Source organism: Megachile rotundata, chromosome 13 (assembly GCF_050947335.1).
Source record: "Megachile rotundata isolate GNS110a chromosome 13, iyMegRotu1, whole genome shotgun sequence".
In the NCBI taxonomy this organism is placed as follows: Eukaryota; Metazoa; Arthropoda; class Insecta; order Hymenoptera; family Megachilidae; genus Megachile; species Megachile rotundata.
The window spans coordinates 14,858,898-14,883,399 of record NC_134995.1 but is presented as its reverse complement, the minus strand read 5'-3'; the positions used below and the strand labels follow the sequence as shown (position 1 = coordinate 14,883,399).

The 24,502-nt window shown below is 43.8% G+C and overlaps 5 protein-coding genes across 20 annotated transcripts in view; 4 read left to right on the top strand and 1 right to left on the bottom strand.

Annotated features, from left to right (window-relative positions):
* LOC100875413 (uncharacterized) overlaps positions 1-6,339 on the top strand; it is a 31,860-nt gene extending 25,521 nt beyond the window's left edge. For 8 of the 9 annotated variants that reach the window (XM_076538763.1, XM_076538761.1, XM_076538760.1 and 5 more), the window contains 2 exons: positions 443-1,126; positions 2,248-6,339. In XM_076538763.1, coding sequence (XP_076394878.1) covers positions 443-1,126; positions 2,248-3,539 — 1,976 coding nt within the window. In that variant the 3' untranslated portion in view covers positions 3,540-6,339. The remainder of the gene's footprint in view (positions 1-442; positions 1,127-2,247) is intronic. The other variant, XM_076538764.1, reaches the window with a different exon arrangement.
* A 7,040-nt stretch (positions 6,340-13,379) lies between these two features.
* LOC100875237 (PRADC1-like protein) lies at positions 13,380-15,164 on the top strand. Its single transcript, XM_003704680.3, has 3 exons — positions 13,380-13,598; positions 13,685-13,824; positions 13,900-15,164. Exons 1-3 carry the CDS (start codon positions 13,514-13,516, stop codon positions 14,344-14,346), a joined length of 672 nt encoding a protein of 223 aa, XP_003704728.1. The 5' UTR covers positions 13,380-13,513; the 3' UTR covers positions 14,347-15,164.
* On the bottom strand, positions 14,462-17,189 carry LOC100875121 (xaa-Pro aminopeptidase ApepP). Of its 3 annotated transcripts, none has more exons than XM_076538774.1 (6): positions 17,043-17,189; positions 16,839-16,977; positions 15,593-16,747; positions 15,193-15,519; positions 14,986-15,116; positions 14,462-14,911 (listed from the first exon to the last, which is right to left on the bottom strand). In XM_076538774.1, the coding sequence occupies exons 3-6, from the start codon at positions 16,705-16,707 to the stop codon at positions 14,547-14,549; spliced, it is 1,938 nt and encodes a 645-aa protein (XP_076394889.1). In that variant the 5' UTR covers positions 16,708-16,747; positions 16,839-16,977; positions 17,043-17,189; the 3' UTR covers positions 14,462-14,546. The 3 variants fall into 3 exon arrangements, with proteins under 3 accessions (XP_076394889.1, XP_003704727.2, XP_012143973.2); XM_003704679.3 differs by lacking the exon at positions 17,043-17,189 and having other exon boundaries at positions 14,462-14,669; positions 14,736-14,911; XM_012288583.2 differs by having other exon boundaries at positions 16,839-17,055.
* A 128-nt stretch (positions 17,190-17,317) lies between these two features.
* On the top strand, positions 17,318-19,169 carry LOC100875007 (nuclear receptor-binding factor 2). Of its 3 annotated transcripts, none has more exons than XM_012288585.2 (4): positions 17,318-17,458; positions 17,756-18,012; positions 18,081-18,470; positions 18,559-19,169. In XM_012288585.2, the coding sequence occupies exons 1-4, from the start codon at positions 17,435-17,437 to the stop codon at positions 18,647-18,649; spliced, it is 762 nt and encodes a 253-aa protein (XP_012143975.2). In that variant the 5' UTR covers positions 17,318-17,434; the 3' UTR covers positions 18,650-19,169. The 3 variants fall into 3 exon arrangements, with proteins under 3 accessions (XP_012143975.2, XP_003704726.2, XP_012143976.2); XM_012288586.2 differs by lacking the exon at positions 17,318-17,458 and adding an exon at positions 17,493-17,653; XM_003704678.3 differs by having other exon boundaries at positions 18,081-19,169.
* A 154-nt stretch (positions 19,170-19,323) lies between these two features.
* Positions 19,324-22,132, top strand: LOC105662885 (tubulin alpha-1C chain). 4 transcript variants are annotated; one of them, XM_012288601.2, is made up of 7 exons: positions 19,324-19,659; positions 19,770-20,014; positions 20,076-20,303; positions 20,393-20,651; positions 20,710-20,862; positions 21,221-21,476; positions 21,597-22,132. In XM_012288601.2, coding segments are annotated over exons 1-7 (1,317 nt in total). In that variant the 5' UTR covers positions 19,324-19,485; the 3' UTR covers positions 21,599-22,132. The 4 variants fall into 4 exon arrangements, 3 of the variants coding, with proteins under 3 accessions (XP_012143991.2, XP_076394899.1, XP_076394900.1); XR_013040253.1 differs by lacking the exon at positions 21,597-22,132 and having other exon boundaries at positions 20,710-21,112; positions 21,221-21,360; XM_076538784.1 differs by having other exon boundaries at positions 21,221-22,132.
* Positions 22,133-24,502: the final 2,370 nt, after the last annotated feature.

The following is a 24,502-nucleotide window of genomic DNA, read 5'->3' as shown; positions in this document are numbered from 1 at the left end:
GCGAGCGATCGAGACACGGTTTTTGCCGCCCGGCGTCCGCTCCCTCGTGTGTACCTCGCTGAAAGAGAGACTCGGCGCGTGCCGCGCGACGGATAAAAAAGGGGGAGCGCGTGCTACGTCCGCTTGACTACTAACCCAGTGACTCGGAGCTAGAGGGAAGGAGAGACCGATACGACCGATCTCTACGGACTGGACGTTTCGATCTCGTGCTCGCGCGGTCTGTACTGTCGCGGAGTTTACACGAATTAACCGGCACTCTGGTCGACGCGACGGTGCGATCGCACGCGAACGAAAGACGGAAAAACGAAGGAAAGCTAACTAGCGCGTAGAGCTTGTATCGTTTTACCGGTGTGGGAGAGAGAAAGAGGCTTAATTGTGTCGAGGCGACCGAGGAAGGACAACATTTTAACCATAATAATAGCGTTGAACGATACGACCGCAGGCGAGGACACGCAGTGCGGTACCGAGGAGGTTGCCGCTGCTAGCCAGGGAGGCGACCCGCTCCAGAGGATGACGATGGACGGCATGGAAGTGGTGGGCACGCAGCCCCACGCGGCAAGCCCGTTTATGCTGTCGCCGCCGCCCCTCGGACATCATCATCATCATCATCATCACGCCACCTTCAATCTGCAGACGGTGCAACTGAGCTTCGACGCGTGTTTACCGTACAACACGGCCACGTCCTCGAATTCGATCGTCTGCGGGATCGGCGGCACTTCGACGCCGGTCGTCACCACCTGTACCCCGTCCACCAATTGCAACAAAACGATACCCACCTTGTCGTTGGCACCATGCGTACCGTTGCAACCGCAGCAACAAAACAATACCGATACCGTGGACCACCATGTCCGACAACAACATCACCACCATCATCATCAACGACTCGACGATCATCAGCATCATCGACGCGTCGACGCGTCCTCGCCGTCGAGCGACTCCACCGATGGCAAACGACGATTGCAGTCCGTCAACGAGGAGAAGGATCTGCCGAGGGACTGCAGGGACGATCTTCAGGAGCCTAGCGAGAAGGATAAACCAGGTGACCTAAACACGCCGGTTACCACCAGCAGCGATTTACCGTCCTTCTTCGGCCCCTCCGCGCTCGTCGAGCCACCTCCTATTTCAGGTACCTACAATCTCAACACAGTCCTTTAAATCGTTCTTCGATCGCCGATCGTTCGTTTTTGCGCGCCCAGCGCGATCGGATTCCAGTAGCGTGTCGCGTCCAAACCAACGCTTCCCGAACGATGCGCGGAGTAGTAGCATCAGCTGATTCGTACTTGAGCGACCTTGCACTTGCAGCGTTTCACGAACGCCCGAAACTTTCGCTTTCCGCGTATCTGCCAACTCTTGCCGCTGCTGCTACCCTCGTGGCTGCGCCGTGCACCCCTCCGAAAATGCCACTTTCCCGCAGCCAGAACCGTCGAAACTCGTCGCGGACAAGTAGCCGCGACGAAAGTGCACGAGGTGCCGGTGACGTATATCGGTTGGCTCGCGAAAACGGCTAATATCGAACCTGCCCGCCTCTCGTGGATCAATACTCCGCGACCCCGACATTCAGAAACCCTCCTCCGCGTCCCTGCATCGCCGTCACCTTCGCCTCCTCCACCTCCGCCTCCCACCGCCCCCTCGCCGGTTCATTCATGCTTCCAAACTGCTCCCACCTCGACCGTCCGAAGCGATACAACCACCCTCCGCCGCGCCGATAATCCTCTCCGCTTCCGCGACTTTCTCGCGACAACCACGTTCGCGCTTCCTAGTCCCCTCGTCAGCTCTCGTACGCTCTCGGCGTCTTCGATTTTCGGGATAACGATTCTGCGAACCACCTTTCGTTCCTTCGGGGAACATTGAGAATCCATGACGCTTCGCCGCGATGATCCCGCGTCTCGCTCTATCTTCGATCTAGCCGAAGCTTCGTTTCGCCCGTAGAGAACATCCTCTCGGATGACTACGCGTTTCTCTTGTTTTTGGGAGTCTGCCGACTCGTTTCTCGGTAGGAAGTAACGATCGTGTAGGAAGGAAGTAACGAGACGGCAGGATGCAGACAACAGATAGAGCCAGCCGGTGTGCCCTCGGCTAGCAGATAAAGTCATCCTCGTATCGCACGGTCCTTCCTGTCGATTCGCTTACATCGCGACGATGCACACGTGCACTCGCGCGAGTTCACAGGCCGCGCGCGTGCAGTCGCGTCGCGTACCTCCGCGGAAAGATTCGAGACTGATCGAGAACCTGATGGATGATTTGTAGGCAGCCTGGCGGGCGAGGACCTATCCCTGGAAGAGGCGACAGCGGAGGACGACGAGACGGCGACCTCGGCCAGCAGGGATCATCGACATCACCATCATCAAGAGTCTCAGGACACGGGTACGCCCGGCGCGCCTCCTTCAACCAGTCCACCCCGTCATCACCAGGCTCAAGAGGACGCGGATCGTTGCAACGTGTTGCAGGGTGGCGTGATCCTCTACTCTTCCCCTCATTCCGCGTCCTCGGTGTCCGCGGCGCCCGCCTCCAGCGTCAACATCTGCAACGCGTCCACGTTGACTTATCGAGGCGTCTTCACCACCACGTGCACGCAGTCTTCGCCCCTCAACACTCTGCAAAATCAGCAACAGCAGCAGCAGCAACAGCAGCAGCAACAGCCGACCAGTCAAGAGCTCTGGGGTCCGTTACCCTCGCCGACCTTGACCTTGACGGGTCAATCGTTCCTTCACCCCACTCTGCACCCGGCCCCCTACGGCACCGAGACCGTCGAACTTTTGCCGGTCGACTCGAAGCCACCCCCGCCACCGGGTTACCATGATACGCCAACCACCACCCCGGCACCATGGTTAACGGCGCACGAGGAGGCTTACGACCCGAATCTCCTCTCTCACCACCATCCCCATCATCACCATCAAGAGACCGCGTTGAAGCAAGAGCCGACCGGAACCAGCGGATACGGCCCAGCGGTCCAACAGCAGCAGCAGCAGCAACAACAGCAACAGCAGCAACCACAACCTCAACCGAATCAACAACAGCAACAACAACCACCCCCTCCATCGGCCGGCACGACCAGCGTGCAACTGGCCGAATACAATCCCAGTACGTCCAAGGGCCACGAAATCCTCTCTCAGGTTTACCAGCACAGCCCTCTGCCGCTCAGGCTGGTTCCGGTGAAACCACGAAAGTATCCGAATCGACCCAGCAAAACGCCGGTGCACGAGCGACCGTACGCCTGTCCCGTGGACGGTTGCGATCGCAGGTTTTCCCGCAGCGACGAGCTCACTCGGCACATTCGCATTCACACCGGCCAAAAACCGTTTCAGTGTCGCATCTGCATGCGTTCCTTCTCCAGGAGCGACCATCTGACCACTCACGTGAGAACGCACACCGGCGAAAAGCCGTTCTGCTGTGATCAATGCGGCCGAAAGTTCGCGAGGAGCGACGAGAAGAAACGGCACGCCAAGGTACACCTGAAACAGAGGCTGAAACGCGAGGCGACCCATGCCTCCGCCAGGAATCATCCGCAGAGCCACGCTTCGTCGCCTTGTAACCAATAAGAGAAACTAGGAGCCTGTACTCTAGTCGACGTCGTCGAAGAACGATTCGTGGTCCTCTTCTTCTTCTTCGACGATCGACGTCGATTTGCACGAGCATTCCCAGAATCCTCTCCTTGCCGGGCGACGAAGAAACGACGGAGACCTTTAGGCGGAACACACAGACTGCCGTCACCGACTGATCCGTCATCGATCGTCGTCGGCTCGCCAGCTGTCCAACGAGCGTGGCCGAGAAACAGAGAGAGAGAGAGAGAGCGCGCGTGAAAGAGAGAGAAAGAAAGAGAGAGCGTGAAAGAGAGAGAGAGAGAGAAAAATAGAAAGAAAGAGAGCGAGCGAGAGGAAAAGATTAGCCCTACGAATCGACGACACTTTCGACGGTGTAACGACGCGTGATACCGATTTTTCGGACCGTAGTACGTAAGACTCGCGCGAAGGATTTTCGTATAATCCTTGTACATACGTGGATAATTTTTATTTTCAAAATTTCAATGGAATTCCGTATCCCTGACCCCGAGTCGCTTCGACCGCGACAGGCTGTGGTGGTACGCGTGGAAACGAATCGATCGAACCTTCTCTCCTGATCTCTTGTTCTTTGCCGAGAGAACGATCGAGAGAACACGAGATTGCAGTATATCCGATACGCATTTTTTCCTTTTTTCTTACGCTTCTCGTTTCCGTCATTCGCCCACGGCGAAACGTGTCGGTAGTTGCATTTAGCTCGAAGAAATGAATCGTAACGAAAATTCTAGCTTTACCGAGAACTGTTAGGTTGTTTATCTCGACGACGCGACGGTCAGTATCGGTCCCCGAACGCGTTGTTTCGTACGAAAGAGAGAGAGCGCGCGCGAGAGAGAGAACGACAGTTGGAAAGAATATTCGAAGCGAGCGTCGTGTCGGGGATCGTTATTTACGGCGGTCGCGTTTTATGCCCTTGTTTCGTGATCGAGAACGAAGACGCGGACGCGAAAATCGGCGTTAACCGCGCGTAGATACTTGTACGCGAAATATTCCTCGCTGTCGCGAAATATACTGCAAGCGCGTTCTAGAACCGAACGACATAGAATCGATACCGCCCGCAGCTTCCGGGTATCAGGGGAGGAATTCGTTGAACGAGAAAAAGAGACGGCTCATTCTCGATCGTATGCAAATAAACGCTTTAAGAAAAAAAAAACGAAAGAATGGAGTGCTCTTCTTGAAACGATCAGAGATCGCGTAACGATGTGCTCTCCCGTGATCAAAACAGGTCAATGATTTCCAACATTTTGTACTCGACATCCAGAAATTTCGATCGAATCGATTTAACAGATTCTCGGGATAAGCATTTTTTAACGAACGAACCTTGTTCGACGGATAATCTGTCGTAATCGGACAACGATACGCAGCTCAAAATCGGTGGACGTATTTCCAAAAAAGTTCGATATCGAGTGATGCGGGTCGATCGGAGAGCGAAACGCGCATCCTGATCTCGTTGCAAGAAGCAGTTAACCCCTGCGCGATCGATCGGGTACTCCGGTTTATTTTCGAAGCGAAAATTTATGCGCGACAGTTCGAATACGAAATATTGTACGAGTAACTCGATCGGTCGTACAAGGATTAAGGATAGCCGGACGACCGGCGAACACACTTTTGCGTCCTCGAACCTCGTGTCTTTCAATCATACGAACAAAAACAATCGCCTCATCGTCCTTTACTTCTCGAACGCGATCACTCGTCCCTGCAAACTTTTCCCGCGTTTTCTTTCGATCTACCGCTCACCTTTTTGCACCCCGTCTGCCATGTTTCGCTACTCCCTCGAACAGTATAATACCATAGACTCTTTCCGGCATTTCGAAGACTCAATTTCTTTCGTCGCCCAACGAGTAAATTGTATAATTAATCGTGATCATCGTTGTCGAAGAGGAGCTTTCTTTTGTAAATATGTATATAAAAGTGTTATACATACATATACATAGGTTACGTCTAATCGAACGAGTAGAGGCATCGAGAGAGAGAGAGAAAGAAAGAGAGAGAGAGAGAAAGAAAGAGAACCCCGTAAAATCTTTCACTTTCCTCCTTTTAATCTTGCCGCCCTACTTTCCCCTCTTCTTTCCTCTCCTCCCTTCCCTTCTCACCATCGCGATCGTTTTACGTGTATAAATATGAGTTTAGCGACGATTAATATTATGTATATGTTGCTCTATTTATTAACAAAATCTATATATATATACACATATATATATACATACATGAAAGAGGATATATATATTGTTAAAATTAAAGGATTATTTTTATTATGATTATATTATAATTAATATTAAATAACGATTATAATTATTGAACGCGCAAAGCGTAGCTGCGATCCGGACGTTCTTATGCGCTCTGTACCTACGGACGATAGTTGCAGAGACGCGCGTGCGATATTATCCTCTATTGTTCTAGATAGGTCGGAAAATATGTAGGCAGAGGAGCATATACGCGCATGCGCGTTCCCGTGGAATAAAAACGTCAAGAGAAAGAGAGAAAGAAAGAGACTACGTGTGTATGTATGCGTGTGCATGAGAGAGCGAGACAAAAAGAATAGAGTGAGAAACACGAAATAAGGAAGAAAGAGGATTTAGAAAGGACAGTTTTTTTACAAACGATATTACTCTATAGTTGGATAAATTATGTGTAACTACTCTACATACGGTGCTCCGAGTGCTATGCACGGAAAAAGAATCTCTCGACTACCTGTATATTTGTGTTGTAATCATCGTTGCCGTTTAATCTGGCCGGTTCCCCACGACGATTATTAACAAAAATACAAAGTTAACATTGAACAGCATCGCGCTCACGATTCTTTTATTTCCTTCCTCATAAAATACTCTACCTATCTACGGCGATAAATCGACGTTCGTAATCGTCGATCGCGTCGCACCGCGAAACGTTTTACTTTATCGTTTTATCACCTTTAAAGTTGGACGTCGAGTTAAAGCCGAAAGCGTATTCCTTCTCCGTTCGGAAATACATATTCCGAACTTCGACGAATCTATAAAAGACAACGCGAAACGGTGTACGCGTCGATGGACGTTTTATTACGTACGCGATCCGACCGGTATAAACTATAAATCCTTCGTAGCAGGAATTTACAACAATGTTCGTGCGACGCGACAATGTCGTCCGTTGCGTTAAAAGATTTCTCAGGTGTTCCTTTTTTCGATCTTCGAAGTCGATCGCGGACATCTTTATCGATCATCGACGCAGAGAGGGAATCGGAAGATCGTCGATAGAACGAACCGCGTCCTACGCGACCGAAACTATTGTTCCTTCGAGACGCGCGTTTTAAAAGGCAGCCGAGAAGATTAATAAGGACCGGTCCACTGCACCGAGAGTCGCCACTCTCGATGCAACGCGGTGCGTCGCGTCGTGCCGCGTTTTCTATGCAACCTTTCACCGTAAACACGCGGTTGGCGCCTAAACATAGGCACGATCGCTCGTTCCGACCGCATTTATCTCGATTTTTCCTATATCCAGATACGAATCGCGAACAACCTACAATTAGCATCGATCGCGCGTGGCGATTCTTTTTTCATCCTCCCCGATAAATTCCCTTTTATCGTCGATAAGTTCTCGCTGCCTCGACACCGACCGAACGCGATTTCGTTCTCGTTCGGTTCCTCGTTCAATTTCACCGGTCCGGACGTTGCTTTTCCGAAACGACACGAGTTTAAAAGTGAAATTAATCGGGACACGTAACGAGAAAGTAACGCGCTAAAGGTGTTAAGAATTGTCTCGATCTCGCGAGAACGCGGCTAACAGATTTTCGATATTTCGACGCAACAAATTCGAAGGCTGAATCATCGGAATAAAAAATTACCGCGTTCGAGCGACGGTGTCTCTTTCCAAAAAAGGTTATCCGCGTATGATTCAGAATGGAAGAGAAAAGGTAAGGGACGGTGAGCGAGGATCGAGCTACCGGTTACGACGAAACGATCGTTTCCGTAATCGATTAATTAACGGAGAAACGATGCTCGCGAAGTCGGTAGGTTTCTCGGAGCTACCGAAGCAGCGACTCGTCTCGACGACTCGCCGCTCGACGAGGGTCCACGTCATCGATTCTTCGCGCTCGGACGAACAGTTTTGGCCGGCTCGCTGGTTCTCGCGTGTGGAGAACGTGCAATGCCCACTACATAGGTGTATGCACACCTATATACGAGAGACAGTGCAAGAAGTGGGCAGGAGTGAGGCTGTGAGAGCACGTCTATAAATAGGACCAAGATCGAGATGAGGCCTCCTCTGCACTTCGTGATACCTTCTGTCCCTTTCTCTCCGCCGTTTACCGCCTCCTTTTATCCTATTCCACCTCGACGTTCCTTTTCTTACTTCGATCTCCTCCTTCTCTCTCTCTCGTTTCTCCTCGATCTCTGTCCTCTTCTCGTCGTTCGCCGTCTCCTTTTCTCTTCTTTGTTTTGCTCTCTTTCTCGATCGTTCTTTCTTCGTCGCTAGCGCTCTTTCCTCCTTTCTCTCGAGCTTTGCTCCCGTCTCTCCTTCGCCCTCTCGTTACCGGCTCCGTTTCTCTCCGTTTCGCGTCTTGTCTCCGCGCTTCTAACCTCTTCTCGTTTTCAAGCATCCCTCCCACTAACGGCTGACAACGACGACGACGACGACGTCGCGTTCTTCGCACGACACATAAGGATCGCGTATACGCTGGCGCGCGTGCAATCGAGCAAAAAAATGTCGTAAAATATAGTTCCTCCGTGGATATGCAACGAGCCAGGTCCTCGAAGAAGAAAAATGCGTGCTGGGTCGCGCGACCGGCCGGTCTTCGAGATCCAACGATAGGACGAGTTCCATAGGCGCTGCTGAAATTTGATTCTTCGCGGCGACTTCCGATCGCGCGTGCGCATCGCGACGGTTTCCGGACCGCGAAACCGTGGGAGATTCGCGGGGATTTTCCTCCTTTCCCGATGGGAGAGGCCTCGGAGAAAGCTGACACGCAATTTTCTTTTTCTTTCCGTTTTCGATTCGATGATCGTCGATAATTTTAGCGGACGAGCGACGCTGCGAGAACGAGCATTCCGCTTTCGTTGGTACCGCGCAACGATACCCGGTGTGTCGCATCGATCTTATAAACCAGCATCAAGCGGAGAGCAGCCGAATGAGCCGAGCCGGCCAACCAGCCACACCCCGACGCGATTAAACCTGTTGCTGCTTCGCTCGTGGCTCGACTCCATAGACACGTACACGTAGGTGTTTGCCTGCTCGTATATGCGGGGATCATTCCGAAAGTTTTCAGACGCGAGAGATGCCGTGAGACGAGTCGCCAGCTTGCACGCGTCTCGAACCGACCGATTCCGGACAACGGATCGCTCAATTAAATCCGGGGACTGGACCTAGGCTCCGGATCGAAGTTTCGAGTCATGCGGGAATACGGTAAATAGAATTTGATCGTCGCTTCGTTAAACGCGACGAACAAACCGTTCATAATGTAGGAACAATGTTGCCTCGAACGTAGAAACGAGAGACGTCGTACTACGTTTGAGCGCGTAAAAAGATTACTATCCGGTATAACGAGTTCCTGTATCGACTTTTTACGCCGATTGTGATAAGTACGTATATAATATTGGAACAGACCGACGTTTATTAATTCTGTGCCTTTCGAACTGTTTAGCGGAGCCTCGTAGAACGGAAAATCGCTGATCATCGAGTGTCGATGAATGGAAGAGATATACGTATGCGCGAATACACCGATGTCGCGTTATATTTTAAGAAGACTCGAAGATATAAAAAGCTCGAGGGAGCCCCTTTTCACCCTGCACCGCTCGAGTTGATCTCCACCACCATCGTCGCCACCACCCCTCTGACGATCGCTCGGCTTACCTTTGACTTACGCTTTCTGCTACCCTTACGTTGACCGGCAAGATCGATGCAAGCACAGCATATAACGAACTAGCTAGCGAGGTCTCGAATTTCGCGTCTCTGGTAACGGTATGACGCAATTCGGTAAGCCGCGGTGGTAAAGTGGCTGCTAGGTGGGCTGCGCCGAACGATAGAAATTAGGGGGTAGGTTAGGCGTAACGCCGCTCGGATTATCGGCACATTCCTCGCAAGGTGGATTATATCGTGCGCTCGATTCGAAAAACTCGTTTCGCGAACGTCGGAAAACGTGAACGATCCGGGAAGAATCCTTGGAGAGGGTCGCGCATACGGCCAGCATCCGGAGAAGTCCTCGCTGGGGGTTAGGGTCACGTCGCGTAAAAGCAAGGTAGACCGTGGAAGCGGTATATGCGGTGCAGGTGGTGGGGAAGGTCGAAAAAGGTGAAGAGCGAGGGGGGTTCATTGAGGAACGGCACGTGTAGAGGATAGAGAGCGACCGCGAGGTGGAAGGAACCGAGCACGGCAGGGGGTAGAGGCCGGGGCCAAGAGGGGCAACAACAGGGTTGCCAGGCGACCATCAGCCGATAGGTTGCCCCTGGCGACTGATTGCGTCACTGCAGCGCCGTATGACGTCACGCGACGCCACTGCCCTTGACCGTTCGAGTCCGGGGAGAGCGTCCTGACGACCCTCTTCTCCCTCTTCGCTCTACGTCCCCCCGTCAACGCCCCACCACCTTCCGGTCACCCCGACGCCGTGCCTCTGACGCCGTTGTGATCCGGAGGGGCGAACTTAGCCGCGGAAACGAGCAAACACCTGCACCGCGTACGTCGCGGGTTCTCCTTCTTTCCACCACTCGTAACAGGGGGTTGCAAAGGCGCTACAAAAATAGTACGTTCGTTGCGGATATTTTAGGAATTACGTTGATCGGTCGTCGTTATTTTTACCGGCTGCTCTTTTATACAGCTCGCGTTTCGTTCGTTACCGAAGAGAGCCAGTTCGAAAGATGGTAATGAGATTAACCGCGTACGAACGCGGAATGGACGTTCCGTTGATAGGAGAGATTACATTGTTCCGACGATGTCGTTGCTTTCCTGCGAAGCTTTAAACGCATTAGCGTCGATAGGATTCTTTCGTGGTACGTAGAATTGATTTTGTAACGGACTCGATGAAATAACACCTGCCATACGGACCGACGGGAAAAGGAAAAGCGGAAAATTTATCGCTGTTCTGTCTATTATTTATGCACGATAAAATCGATCTGTTCTGTACCGCGATCGAGAGGGAACAATTAAAATTGCTACGATACCTCTCGACGCTCAAATGTTATGGTCCGTTTTACCGGCGCAAGCGATTAGCAGTTTCGAGAAAATGTTGCATCGGACAAACGTTACGAGTCGATCTCGAGTCCTTTACATTTCATTACAGAATTTATGATACCATAACGCTTCCTGCGGAACCCAGATCGTATTCGTGGGCGACCAGCATACGCCTAACTTACTGTTTAATTCTCGATGAGAAGCGGAAGAAAGTTACGGCTATCTAACTTTCTACCATACACTTCGTAAGTACGCGTCGTAAAAAAATTCAATAAGAATTTTCTCAGAATTTTCTTATTCTTTTCCGACCCGCTTCTACCAGTCTCCGCAACTCGGCAGTTTCTCTAAAAGATATATCTTTACAAAATAATTTCGACACTTCTGATCTCTTTTGTTGACATTTCGATGTGACAAGTTCTCCCGTGTATGTGTAGTAGTGCATCTGTGTGTATCGAACCTACCCAGCTGACGTCTGTTCATTCAATGTACTCGTCCATTCATAAAATATAGTATGACGACGCGCATGCGCGTGTTTCGTATCCTCCTACCTTTATAATTCGATTCATTACCTGTAGTTAAAAATGATTGTATCGGTTTATTGAAACTGGACTTCTGTTCTTGATTCTAACTGTAAATTCCAGGGGACGCGTCAACGCTGATATACAAAAAGTCCTCTTGTTTTTTAATTTTTAATGAATGATTCCCTTGTGCGCCGATAGATAGCAGAAGCACTTCGTTCCCAGATACGTGAACCTATGATCTATCCAATACGATCTTTGCGAATTTTTGACCTTGTTAATATTCAAAATATTGTAATATCACCGTAAATGAGACATATTATTGTATTTAAAATCAACGAAAGAATAAAAGAGGAGTTTATAAAGTAGTATACGTGTTAAAATAATTTATTTTATGAACCTCGAAAGCATGTAATTTTTGTATTCTCTTATACTTGACTTTGCAACTTTGTCCGCGTTTTTCTTTTGCACCACTTAACCAATTCTCGTCAAATTTTGCATGCACATGCGTATGTACATCCAGATGGACATAGAAAAAGAAAAATTTAAATCGGACTTGCCACGAACGAATAATCGCCGAAGAAACTGATCCTACGATGTGAGGGTCCGAACACGTATATAAGGAAAATAAAAAAATGAATATTTTGGCACTTTGACGACGTAGTATGGTTCCTGAGGCATTTAGAAACAAATTTCTATTAGGGTTTGATGCGTTTTGATGGCTAATAAAGCCAGGAAATCAATTTTTGTCGAATTCGGTCGAAAACGGTACAGGTGGCGCCATCTAGCGGCGAGCGGCGGAACTACGAAAAACTAAAATTTCGATTTTCTCGAAAACTAAGGACTTTTCCGAAATTCTGAGATATACAAATTGTTCCTTGTTGCCTACGGAATCGAACGAATATAATTATGGCCTGCTAGGATCATTATTAAAGAAAATAGAAAAATAGCCCATTTCATGGACTAAAAAATTGGCGTCCATCTAGCGGCGAAAGTTGGAACTACAAAAATAGAAAATCTCGATTTTCTCGAAAACTAGAGACTTTTCCGAAATTCTGAGGCTCAGAAAGTGTTATGTGATCGCATTAGAAGTAAAATAAAGCAATAAAAGTTTCCTGAAAGCCTTAATAAAAAAAATAAAAAAAATGTCATTTTATGGAGAAAATTTGTGGCGCCATCTAGCGGCGAAACTGCGAACTAAACTGAAAAAACGTATGTCCGAACACGCGTTAAGGAAAAATATAAAAAGTAATATTTCGCAACTTTGACGACGTAGTATGCTTCTTTAGACATTTTAAAGCAACTTTTGTTGAATAAGTTATTCATTTTTTTGCCTATTAAGCCCAGAAAATCAATTTTTATTTGACCCCTTAACGCGTGTCCGGACATACGTTTTTTCAGTTTAGTTCGCTGTTTCGCCGCTAGATGGCGCCGCAAATTTTCTCCATAAAATGACATTTTTTCTATTTTCTTTAATAATGGTCCTAGCAGGCGTTAATTATATTCGTTCGATTCCGTAGGCAACAAGGAACAATTTGTATATCTCAGAATTTCGGAAAAGTCCCTAGTTTTCGAGAAAATCGAGATTTTCTATTTTTGTAGTTCCAACTTTCGCCGCTAGATGGACGGCAATTTTTTAGTCCATGAAATGGGCTATTTTTCTATTTTCTTTAATAATGATCCTAGCAGGCCATAATTATATTCGTTCGATTCCGTAGGCAACAAGGAACAATTTGTATATCTCAGAATTTCGGAAAAATCCTTAGTTTTCGAGAAAATCGAAATTTTAGTTTTTCGTAGTTCCGCCGCTCGCCGCTAGATGGCGCCACCTGTACCGTTTTGGACCGAATTCGACAAAAATTGATTTCCTGGCTTTATTAGGCATCAAAACGCATCAAACCCTAATAGAAATTTGTTTCTAAATGCCTCAGGAACCATACTACGTCGTCAAAGTGCCAGAATATTGCACTTTGCATGTGCAGTAGAATTGACATTGACGGCTCTTGTACGTATCGCAATGCTGACACAAAATAATTAATTACTCATTACCCGAACATTATTTATGAACTTTTATGATCGAACCATGTAAATAATGCATTGCTGACAATTCTTTAAATATTTTATTGCGTATGTAGTTCTATTAGTACCTACCTTTCACCGCTAGCAACATACCTTGAGGTTCGTGAAAATGATAGTCTCTTCTGTACCTGATCCGTGGTATAAGAAGCGATTGCTCGATTGTTATGTCAGAAAGTTGTATTTCTTGACATATGCAGTAATGTTATTAAGAACGATGTAAATATTACAATGCAAATGCAAGGAATGAAATTTGTTAATTATTTCTTCGTTCTTGTTTCCCTGAATGTTAAAGTATCAAATGGAATTGACGGAGGTTAGTGGAAAACCGAGAACTTAGGTTATAGATACACTGTCATAAATGTACAGCGACTAATTTCTTTGCAACTAAATATATATCAGGACATTCGTTTACGTTTAAAACAAGAGGATCCTTTATCGATACAAGTATTGGCTCAGATGTATTTTTTGAAATTATACATCCCCCTGAATTGGAGTACACGTATAAACTGAGACCTGCTAGAGATTTTGGAGCTCCTTTTGTAAGTATCTTTAAAATGAAGACAAGTATAATTGATTTAAATATTTATTTGGTATATTATACATAACGTGTTTAGAATGCAAGTTTCTTGGAAGAAAGAATTCCTTTGGTTCCAACTGATCCTCCTCATGGATGCCAGATAGCAAAAAATGCCAAGGAATTAAAGGGTAGAATAGCATTGGTTGAAAGAGGGGACTGTAGCTTTTTTGCTAAAAGTTTGATGGCAGAAGAGGCTGGAGCAAAAGCTGTAATTATTGCAGATTATCATTCTTCTGCCATAGAAGAATCCAGTACAAGTCCACTATGGGCAGAATATTATTATGTAGACATGATACGCGACGATACTATCCCGACGTCAAAAACAGTAAACATTCCTGCTGGATTTTTGCTCGGTAAGAACGGTAAAATGATCCGGCAAACTTTACAACGTTTGAATCAACCTTTTGCCTTAATCAACATCCCAGTGAATTTAACTTACGCTTCTTTAGATAAGTTACATCAACCACCATGGTTGTTTTGGTGATTTTCGATAGAATTTTATGTTCACTTTCGCATAATAGAACCAGTACATTGAGTTACCGACGTGATTAGAACGATGAAATAGTTGTTAAAAAATATAGAATTAGTTGCAACGAAAGTAATTATATAAACAGTTTATTATGTATTGTAATTGTAAAAAATAAGAAATGCAATTTGTTAGAACTTATTCTTTTAAATTCATAGTTACTTCGAGATAGGTCGAGTTTCTCTTTCCAACCATTTGAGTGCTTGAACGTTTTCTGGTCCTTGTAATAGAGGCCTCAGAGTATTCAAACATCTTTGATGATAATTGTTTAAATACTCGATCTGAAAAAAAGTTATAATTAGTTGTTTTAAGATAATTAAAATATAAGAAACAAATCGAATGCATACCTCATTATCTGTTAATAAGGATAGATCAAGTAGCTTAGTGTGTATAGGCACCAACGTAACGGTTTCAAAAGTAAGAAAGCCACGATTTTTGTGATTATAGGGTGTATTTGCCTTTACTACTAATTCTATATTTTCCAGTCTAATGCCAAACTTTTCATCCTCGTAGTATCCTGGCTCTAATAACATTACCGATTATATTAATATAGATAGCGTATGTAATTAAAAAGTTGATCATTCTTGTACTTTATACCGTTTGAAAGAAACATGCCGGGTTGTAAACCTGGATCATCAGGATATGGTCTCCAAGAAATACCAATAGGTTCTTCATGAACATTTAAATACGAACCTACTCCATGTCCCGTACCATGAAGATAATTAAGACTGTAATTATACATTTGAATACGAATAAATCAAATATTTTCCATTTTATATGCAAAAAAGAATTATATCTATATACCCAACGCTCCATAAATTTTCACGCGCAAGCGTGTCCAGATAATTTCCTTGTATCATTAAAGGGAAAATACTGGATGAAAGTCGGCACTGACCCTTGAATACTCTCGTAAAACATTCGCGTTCGAAATTCGTAGGGTCACCAAAGTGCAACGTTCTCGTAACATCTGTAGTGCCATCTTGGTATTGTGCGCCAGAATCGCACAGATAAAGTTCCTTGTCTGTAATTGGTACATCTGTCTTTGGTGTTGGCAGGTAATGGATTATTGCTCCATGAGGCCCAACTGAAGATATTGTAGGAAAGCTAAGCCCCATAAAATGTTCCTGTTCCCTTTCAGATAACACACGTGTAACTAATTTTTATTATATTCCGATTTCATAATTTTGCATGCAAATTTTCTTACTTCCTAAACTGTTCAAGTTGAGTTGCTCCAGATATTTCTGTAACAGTTTGCTTCTTATTTATGATTTGATCTTCCAACCAAGCAAAATATTTTACAAGCGCAACCGCGTCTCGTACGTGAGCTGCCTTCATTCCTTCTATTTCAACATTATTTTTTATAGCTTTCATAATATTTATGGGAGTAATAGCAGTATGTTTCTTCACTTCACCACAGTCGGCATGTAAAGCATAACTAGAACCATTACTTATCCATATCTTTTCATCATTTGTGCAGGAGCTTGCTACTTCTCTCAAAAAATTATGTATATCTTCATAAGAATGATAAACAACATTTACTTCTTCATTTACCAGCTGTTGTTGAGCCTTCTCGCTCAGTTTACTTTTGTCAATGAATAAATGCAAATCATTTAAGGTAAGAATGACATATGCAAAGAAAACAGGATTGTAAGGTATATCGGATCCTCTCAAATTTAAAATATATGCTACTTCATCCAAAGCTGTGATTACAAGCACTTTTGCTTTCTGTTTATTCATTGCCTCTCTACATAATTCAATTTTCTTTCCTGAAGTGCATCCAGAAAATTGCATTGGTTGAGGTAGAATAATATTACCTGCAGCAGATGGTTGTTCGTTACCCCACACCTTATCAATTAAGTTCTCTTGAAGAGGCATTAAACAGTGACCAGCAGCAGTTAAACTGGTATGTAAGACAGCCCATTCTGTATAACTCATTAAGTTAGAATCTGCACCAACTGTAGATTTAGGAGGTAAATTAGAAACCAACCATGCAGCTCTTGTTGGTGTATCCAATGAACCTTCTTTCATAAGCGTCCATTCTTCTGGTGGATCAAATTCTGCTGAAGCTTGTACATAGTATCTTCCATCTGTCCATAACAAAGCTTTGTTTCGTGTAATAATGGCAGTACCAAAAGAACCAGTAAAACCGCTTATGAAACGGATCCTTTTATCTCGTTCTCTTAAATATTCTGACTGATGAGCATCGTCTGAATTTACAATTAAAGCTTGAATACCCTTTCCCTTAATGCCACCTACTTGAACAACTTCCATTAATTCGCGAAGTTTAGCTAACTTAACTGCACCAGATCTTTGTGCCATATTGAAGGCTTTAAAGTGTTTCTTGGTAACTTGCAATATGCTAAAATTATACAATACTATTTAGTTCACTTTCAAAAATATATAATATTATTTCAATACGATGCAATAAAAATTAAATTTAATACACTCACCTACAATGTGCATGTAATTGCACGCGCCTAAAATTCAACCACCTTGTTCTATATATTTCGAATTCTGATTACTCTTATCGCGACGAGTTTATCTTATCAAACATTGCAAAAATATCAAAGAATTACTCTCACTTCATATCTGGAATGTTAATCAAATTTAATGGTAGGCTGGAGACTGGAGATTAGAGACTGAAAATAACCAACTTTGTTCCCGGTCTTCCCCCTCTGCCTGTTTACCAATTTCATATACGTGTGTCCCGAATACAATGACAAATGTGGTTGAACACTCTACTATGTGTCGGTAAATGTCGGTAAATACGATTTCCCAAGAAATGTAAGATCTAGGATGGATACCGAGAGAGGGAAATCCGAAACAAACTTGTCCATTTCGGACCCATAAAGTTTTCTACATCAATTTATACAAAGATGTATTACGTGGGTACACTATTTTAAATTTACATTCTCCACTTCTGCATCTATGTATCGGTGCCAAAAAGATTTTTAAGTTCGATCGGTACATGCGTCGTTAACCACCAGAAACTAACCCACATGTTGCCTCTCTGTTTTTATTCTGTCACTCGATCAGCTGATCAACTATGGAGACTTCAATCCTGAACGCGGTAAGTGTTACCTTGTGTTTTTTAATGCCTTATCGTTATGAGTGACTAATAATAATTTTTTCGTTGATAATTTACGCATGATGCGAGTAGTAGTAATCAACTGCTTTTCTCTATACGAATTAAACGATTCAGCTTTGGAAAAAAACATGCAACTGTGCGAGCTACGTCATATGTATTGTTATGAAGTCGTCGAATGTCAGTCGTTAACTTTTAAGCTACTGTTTTTTTTTTTTTTTTTTTCATTATTTACATGAACTCTTTAATTTGCATCAGTACTGATATATTTTTTTATCAAAGGCACACGAAAGACAGAGGAGGGCAGAGGCATTATTACACGAAGGACGTTTCGAAGAAGCAGCCAAGTGCCACGAAACAGTTGCTAGTCTGTTGGCAGAAGCACACTCTCAACTCGAATCTGGTTTCGTTCATTTAAAAACTTCTAATTTGTCTACTCAAACTCCTCCATCCGTCATTACTTCTTTTCATTCGCTAATTACTTTAGAATCTCTAGCACTTCAACGCGATTACCATAAAAGGCAAGCTGCTGTAGTTAGGTAAGTAAGAACAACAACTTATAGTTCACTATAAAACATATGTTATTGATTTAACAAACATTTTGTAGAATGAAACAGGCACAATACGAAGAATACAAGACTACTTTGGAAAATCAACAAAAAGAAATTCTTTGCAAGCAGGCACCAAAACAGCTAGAAAAAGATACAGGAGAATTGACATTGGATAAGTTTGATGGATCTTTGCGTCAAGCTATCTATAGAACGATCGAAGAGCAAGATAGCTTGTTGAGTTTAATTTTCTTGCCAAATAACGAAAATAAAGCTTTCAAGCATCCAAAAGACACGGGTACAGTTATAGAAGAGCTGAAAACCGTGAATTGTCAATTACGTTGTCTCGTTGGTAGCTTACTAAGCCAGTTAGAATCCAAAGAGGCGGAAGTGCGTCAGCTAACCGAACAGCTTCGTGCAACATCCGTGAACCCAAACGATGAAACCAGGTTAGATAATGCGCACTCGTTGCGACTCGCACCTTTGCCACCTTTAACGCCACTTGAGATGCCTCTTTTTGACTTTACGTCATCGTAGAACATCTTCAAACAGGCGTTCGATGCGTTCGAGTCTTCTCCGATGCAGGACCCGAACATTGTATATAAAATCCAAGGATCCAAGTTCGTAACAGTACAAAAGTTAACACAAGAATCGTTACACTATTTAGTCTCTTGCTAAACATGATTTTAAAGTTCAAGTATATTACAATCAACGTTTTGTATCGTACAAAAGAAAGAAAAAACTTACTCTAGTATATTTAACCTCGATACGTGTTAGTGATTTTACCGATTCATTCGAAGGGATCAAAATACATATCAACTTATGTAGCGTAATGCGTATTCGTTTTGTTCGTAAGCGAGACTTTGAAAGATTATGCATCTACGTTTGTGAATAATATATTAATGAAGCGAATGAATAGTAGATGGAGATACTGCCATTCGAGCGTTAGTAGACAGAGGTAAAAAGAGTAGGATACCTCTACCGTGAGAATTATAGAGACGATATAAACTTGTACATAACTGTTGTTAATTGTAATTTCAGTACAATTATGTGTTAATTCGTTTAAAGATTATTAGGTATATAAAATCCGTTTGACAAATTTTATTATATATTGTGTTCTATTGTACAATAAACATCTATTGAACAAATACTGTGATTTATTACTGTAAGTCCCAAGAAGATTGCCAGTCAATGGTACATTTCTTTAGCGTTACTTTTTCACGTTATCGAAAATTACAAAAAATTTGACGCTCTCGTCGATAAATGAACACATTCAATATCGTTTAGACCCATCGTTCGGATAAATTTATATAAAAATGATTCGTAAAAAATAAAGGAAAAAAAATGTAAAGAAATGGGAGAAAATTTAACGCGTAATCTTTTACTGTAATATTCGAATCATGAAATTGCTTCACCGCAAATGGAAATTTACAAGAAATTGATAATTTGGAACATGGTTATACCATGGAGAAATCAGGTGAAATAATAACAATTTTTATAGGACAGGCTGGTACGCAACTAGCGAATGCTTGTTGGGAATTATTCTGCTTGGAACACGGTGTAGCTCCAAACGGCTGCATTCAACAAGGTTATTACCCCATAGACAGTTCGTTTTGTACATTTTTTACGGAAACACAAGTGAGCAAGAAATAAACGCGTCTTTTTATTACGTCTAACTTTGCTGCGTTCGCTTTACAATATTTTTACGCGACTGCCTCTTACGTTGGGGGGTTTCCTGTGGCGTTCAGGCGAGAAAGTTGACGCCACGAACATTGATCGTCGATCTAGAACCAACGGTGATCGACGAGATTCGAACTGGTTCCTACAAACGTTTGTTTTCTCCGGACTCGTTGATCAGTGGAAAAGAGGACGCGTCAAACAATTATGCGAGAGGCTACCATTCCATAGGTAAAGAGGCAATCGATCTCGTGTTGCATCGCGTTTGCAAACTATGGGAATCATGTTCCAGACCTTGCGGATTCATCGTGTTCAGGTAAACCGTTTGGTCTTTCTAACTATACCTTGATGTACTACGATCATATCTTGTTTCACAGATCATTCAGCGGCGGTACCGGCAGTGGTTTTGCCACGTTACTGCTGCAGCGTCTATCGCGCGATTACCCTAAGACAATAACTTTCGAATTTGCCATCTATCCATCTCCTAACATCTCCACTGTTATCGTCGAACCTTACAACTCGGTTTTCACCACAGTCGGTAGTCTAGATAACGTGGACTGCTCCTTTCTCGTAGACAACGAGGCCTTATACAATATTTGCGCAAGGTCTAAACAAATACTAAGACATATCTTTCCCTAAATCGTAACGAGAAAACTAGATGCGTCAACAGCTTTTGAACCTCCTCCCTTCACAGAAATTTGGATGTGGACAATCCAACGTACACGAATCTGAATCGACTGCAGGCTCAAGTGATTTCGAGCGTTACAGCCTCGATGAGGTTCGAGGGAGCCGTGAATCTGAGCTTGCAAGAACTTCAAACAAACCTGGTACCCTATTCGAGGATTCACTTCGCCCTGACTACGTATTCTCCGTTGATTTCCCCTGCGAAAGCCGCGCACTGCGACATTAACACTCAGCAAATCACGTACGAGTGTTTCGACCCAGCTAACCAGGTGCTGACTAGTGTTCCACTCGTAGAATTTATTCGTGACTCTCCTGATCGATTTGTAGATGGTCAAATGTGATCTACGCACAGGAGCTTACATGAGTTGTTGTCTGCTGTACCGCGGAGACGTAAATCCAAATGACGTAAGTAGGGCGATCGCGTCGTTGAAAGGAAAGAAGTCGATTCGTTTTGTCAGCTGGAGTCCGACCGGGTTCAAGGTAACTTACTCGTTTTTTCAAGTATCAGCGATGACGTTTCTATTTCTTTGTATACGTCGCACAAAGATTTATCACGATCACGGCTCGTGGATCATCACGGAATGATGCACCGTTTTGCTAGACTATTGACGTACGTTTGTTAGATAATGAGCCCATACATATTTTGGCTAGAACGATGAACTGTAAATACAGGGACTGAACTTTGGCAATGGATGATGTAACGAGTTTGTCTAGATACGTTGCGTGATTCGTGAGTAAAAGTGATGCGAAACGACATGGTAGTTTCACGGATAGTTTCTTCTAGGAATACTGCCAGCAATCACGCTACAAGGGAACCAATAAAAATGAAAATTTTCAGGTAGGAATTAATTATCAACCGACCACCACGGTTCCCGGCGGAGACTTAGCAAAATCGAAAAGAACAGTGGCGATGCTCAGCAACAACACCGCTATCCGACAGGGTTGGGGATTGCTGGCTCGTAAATTTGATTTAATGTACCGAAAGAAAGCTTTCGTTCACCATTACATAGGGGAAGGTATGGAGGAAAGCACGTTCCAAGATGCTCTCGAGAACGTGGCAGCTTTGATAGACGATTACAAAGAGGTGGAGAGATGTACGAGCCTCATGATTTCGTTAGAGCTTCTAATTTTCTAATCACTTCGTTTTTTACTTCATGATTTAGAAAATTCGGAGCAAAGAAATATTCACTAGTTGTATTATTTTCACCTTACAGGAAGAAAAGAAGAAACGACGGTCGTACGAGATAAAAGAGAGTCAGTATCAAATAAATGATAGCAGCGAACGGCAGACTCCGTGGCACCGTTCTTCGTTAATCATACTCGACATGAATACACGAAGCATTGATAAAGAGTCACGTATCTTTTGTTTGGAATTTATAAAAGTCTGCATGATTCAAATTATTGAAGATCAAGATACCCTTGTACTATTCATGTAACAGCGTGCTCCTGATAAGAAAGTGTACCCGGTAATTCTTAATGATAACGACGCATTACCACCTTTGTTCTTGAGGAATAATTATAGCTTGATTACCCGTTATCGAGCAGTGATCGAAAATAGAGTTAATTGCAAGAAATATTTGCCCTGATAAAAGATTACCTAAGCTGGAAAATACCATCTGAAGTACCAAATATAAATATAGAAATAAATTGACTTTTGTCCCTCTTAATACACGTTGAAAGTTTGCATATCCTGTATTATAACCGTTTAATTGATTTTACTATGGTACCTTGAGTAAACTACTAAACAAGACTAGTCTTCGCGTTAATAATTTATCGTTTTGAAGCACGTTTAGACGCAGAATGCGCGAACGCTATCGAGGGTACTCGAGTAAATGTTAACGAAAGAAGAGATGGAGGAGAAGGAAGAGCAGAGACAGACAACTGCGTTTCGTATCAGAATCGAAGATCGCCTATCACGATCACGTCGTTTCTATACCGTTCGTCTCTTCGATGGCACGAAAGTTTCACGTGAATCCACGCGGCTTTCGCGCAATTTGCGTCACACGCCCTCGGTGAACCCGTTTCGCGTGGTTTGCCAACAAATTTTCCATCGATAATTCTCCGTTGTTGGTACTTTCTTTTCATCGCCGAGTATTCATGGACAACCTAAAATTAATTTCACCTATATTATAGAATCTCATTGTACCCGTGTTCCTAATGGTTGACTTAATATTAGAAGCATCTTTCCTTATTTGATATGAGCTTTGAAGAGGCGCATTTGCACGCGTGCAAGAGACGTAGATATGGTGGTAGACAATCTGGCAACGCGTTCTTCATGGAATTTTCTGCTGAAACTGGTGAAGACCGGTGTTCTGTTCATTTTGAACAATATTTAATGTTGCCACGTGTAAAAGCTAAGAACGGTATACGTAATTACTGATACGCCGTGCATCTAAGATTCGAATAAAAACCGTGCAAAGTTTAGGTCAACTCGGTGATTCGAAGGTCGTGTACCTCGGGACACGTTTGACATCGCAAACAATCATAAACAAGTGTCAGAGCTGCCGTCAGACACAAAGTACATCTAAATGATGCGAAACGTTATCGTCCCTAGTCGGTGGAGTTACTTTTTTCTCGACGATATCAACGCTAATAACACATGTCAGCGCGACTTACGCATTATTTTCCATATACACGCGCACCACGTACATTACTTAATCTTGATTATTGCGTTACAAACATTATTTATTTATTCATTTACTTATTTGGATTTTGTTCATCATGCAGCTTTTTCGTCACTTTGTTTTTATTTATATCGACGAGAAGCTTAAAAAACGGAGCGTTATTGAAAACATTCCACAATCGAAAAGAGTGATATTTCTCGAGGTCAATTACGCTTGTTAACTCAATTTAGATCACCTGATCAAAGAAAAGCTTAGCGACGGTCGCGATAGATAGCTGGTTTTGCAATTTTCAGGAAAAATGATAACGATAAAAGGACATAAACAAGGTTTGGATATCAAGGTCTGGTTCCTCCCGAAAGAACTTTCCACATTAGATAAGGATTCGTTGAAACGTAGGAGGAAAGAAGAGGACGGGAAAACCGTATCTAAATGTTCGCTTTTGACGCGTTTTGAAAGATCTTCCGCCCCTACCACCATCGGCCCCATGTACCGCTCGTCAATACGATGAATCCGTGAATGACGTGATCGTCTCCTTATCACCAATCCCGTGACGTCGACATTATCGTATAAATTATCCACGGAAGGAGACCCATTCGTCAGTTCAGCTTTTCTCCTCGCAGAACTGCGAGGCAAGGTAGACCAATTTTCTAACAACGAGAAACTTCTCGTTCTACCATCAACTTTAACCAACAACATAGAATTCTACAATTCTATTCAAACCACACTCGTCGTCGACATAATCAATTCAACAATAAAACAAAGGTAAGTGCTTTTATTCCGATACGCACGCTTTATCGCCAAAGTCCAAGTTAATCCTTTGTGATTCTGAAGCATTGTCTTTATTCGGTAAATCTTTCGTAGTTCGCAATTGTCCCTGAAAAATATGAACGTGTAAATTAAATATAATCAAAGATTCATTGGAATCTACAGACTCTTACTTTTCGTAGAATTAACACTTAAATTGCGTACCTCGGCTTGAGATCATCGTGTCCCTTCCTTTCTGTTAGTATATGAAGGCTCAATTTCCTCTATGGAATATCTGAAAGTACAATTGTCTGAGAGATAGCCTACATCCTTAAATTGATGTTCATGTAAAATATTTGCCTCTAACCTGATCATTAAAAACTTCTTCATTTTATTTCCAGATGTTGATCGGTGGAGCAGTAAGCTACGTCGCTGGAAAGCAGGCAGTTCGCACAGTGTACTGGCGAACAGCCAGCAACGGTCGTCTGTTGAAAACGGCGAAGACCTGTATGTTCCAAGGGCCACCAAAACCTGCGCCCTCTTCGACGTCCGCTTCTTCGTTCAGAGGTCACTCCCACATGGAGCCTATATCGAAAGACATCATCAATCCTCGACATTAGACGACTATTCAACATGACATTGGAACCAAAGAATAACAGGATGAGAAAAGGGTGGGGAAAATCCGATAATCCTTGGAGCATTTACCACATAACTTTTGTACATAGTTTAACTCCTAAGTTAATTCGACTCGT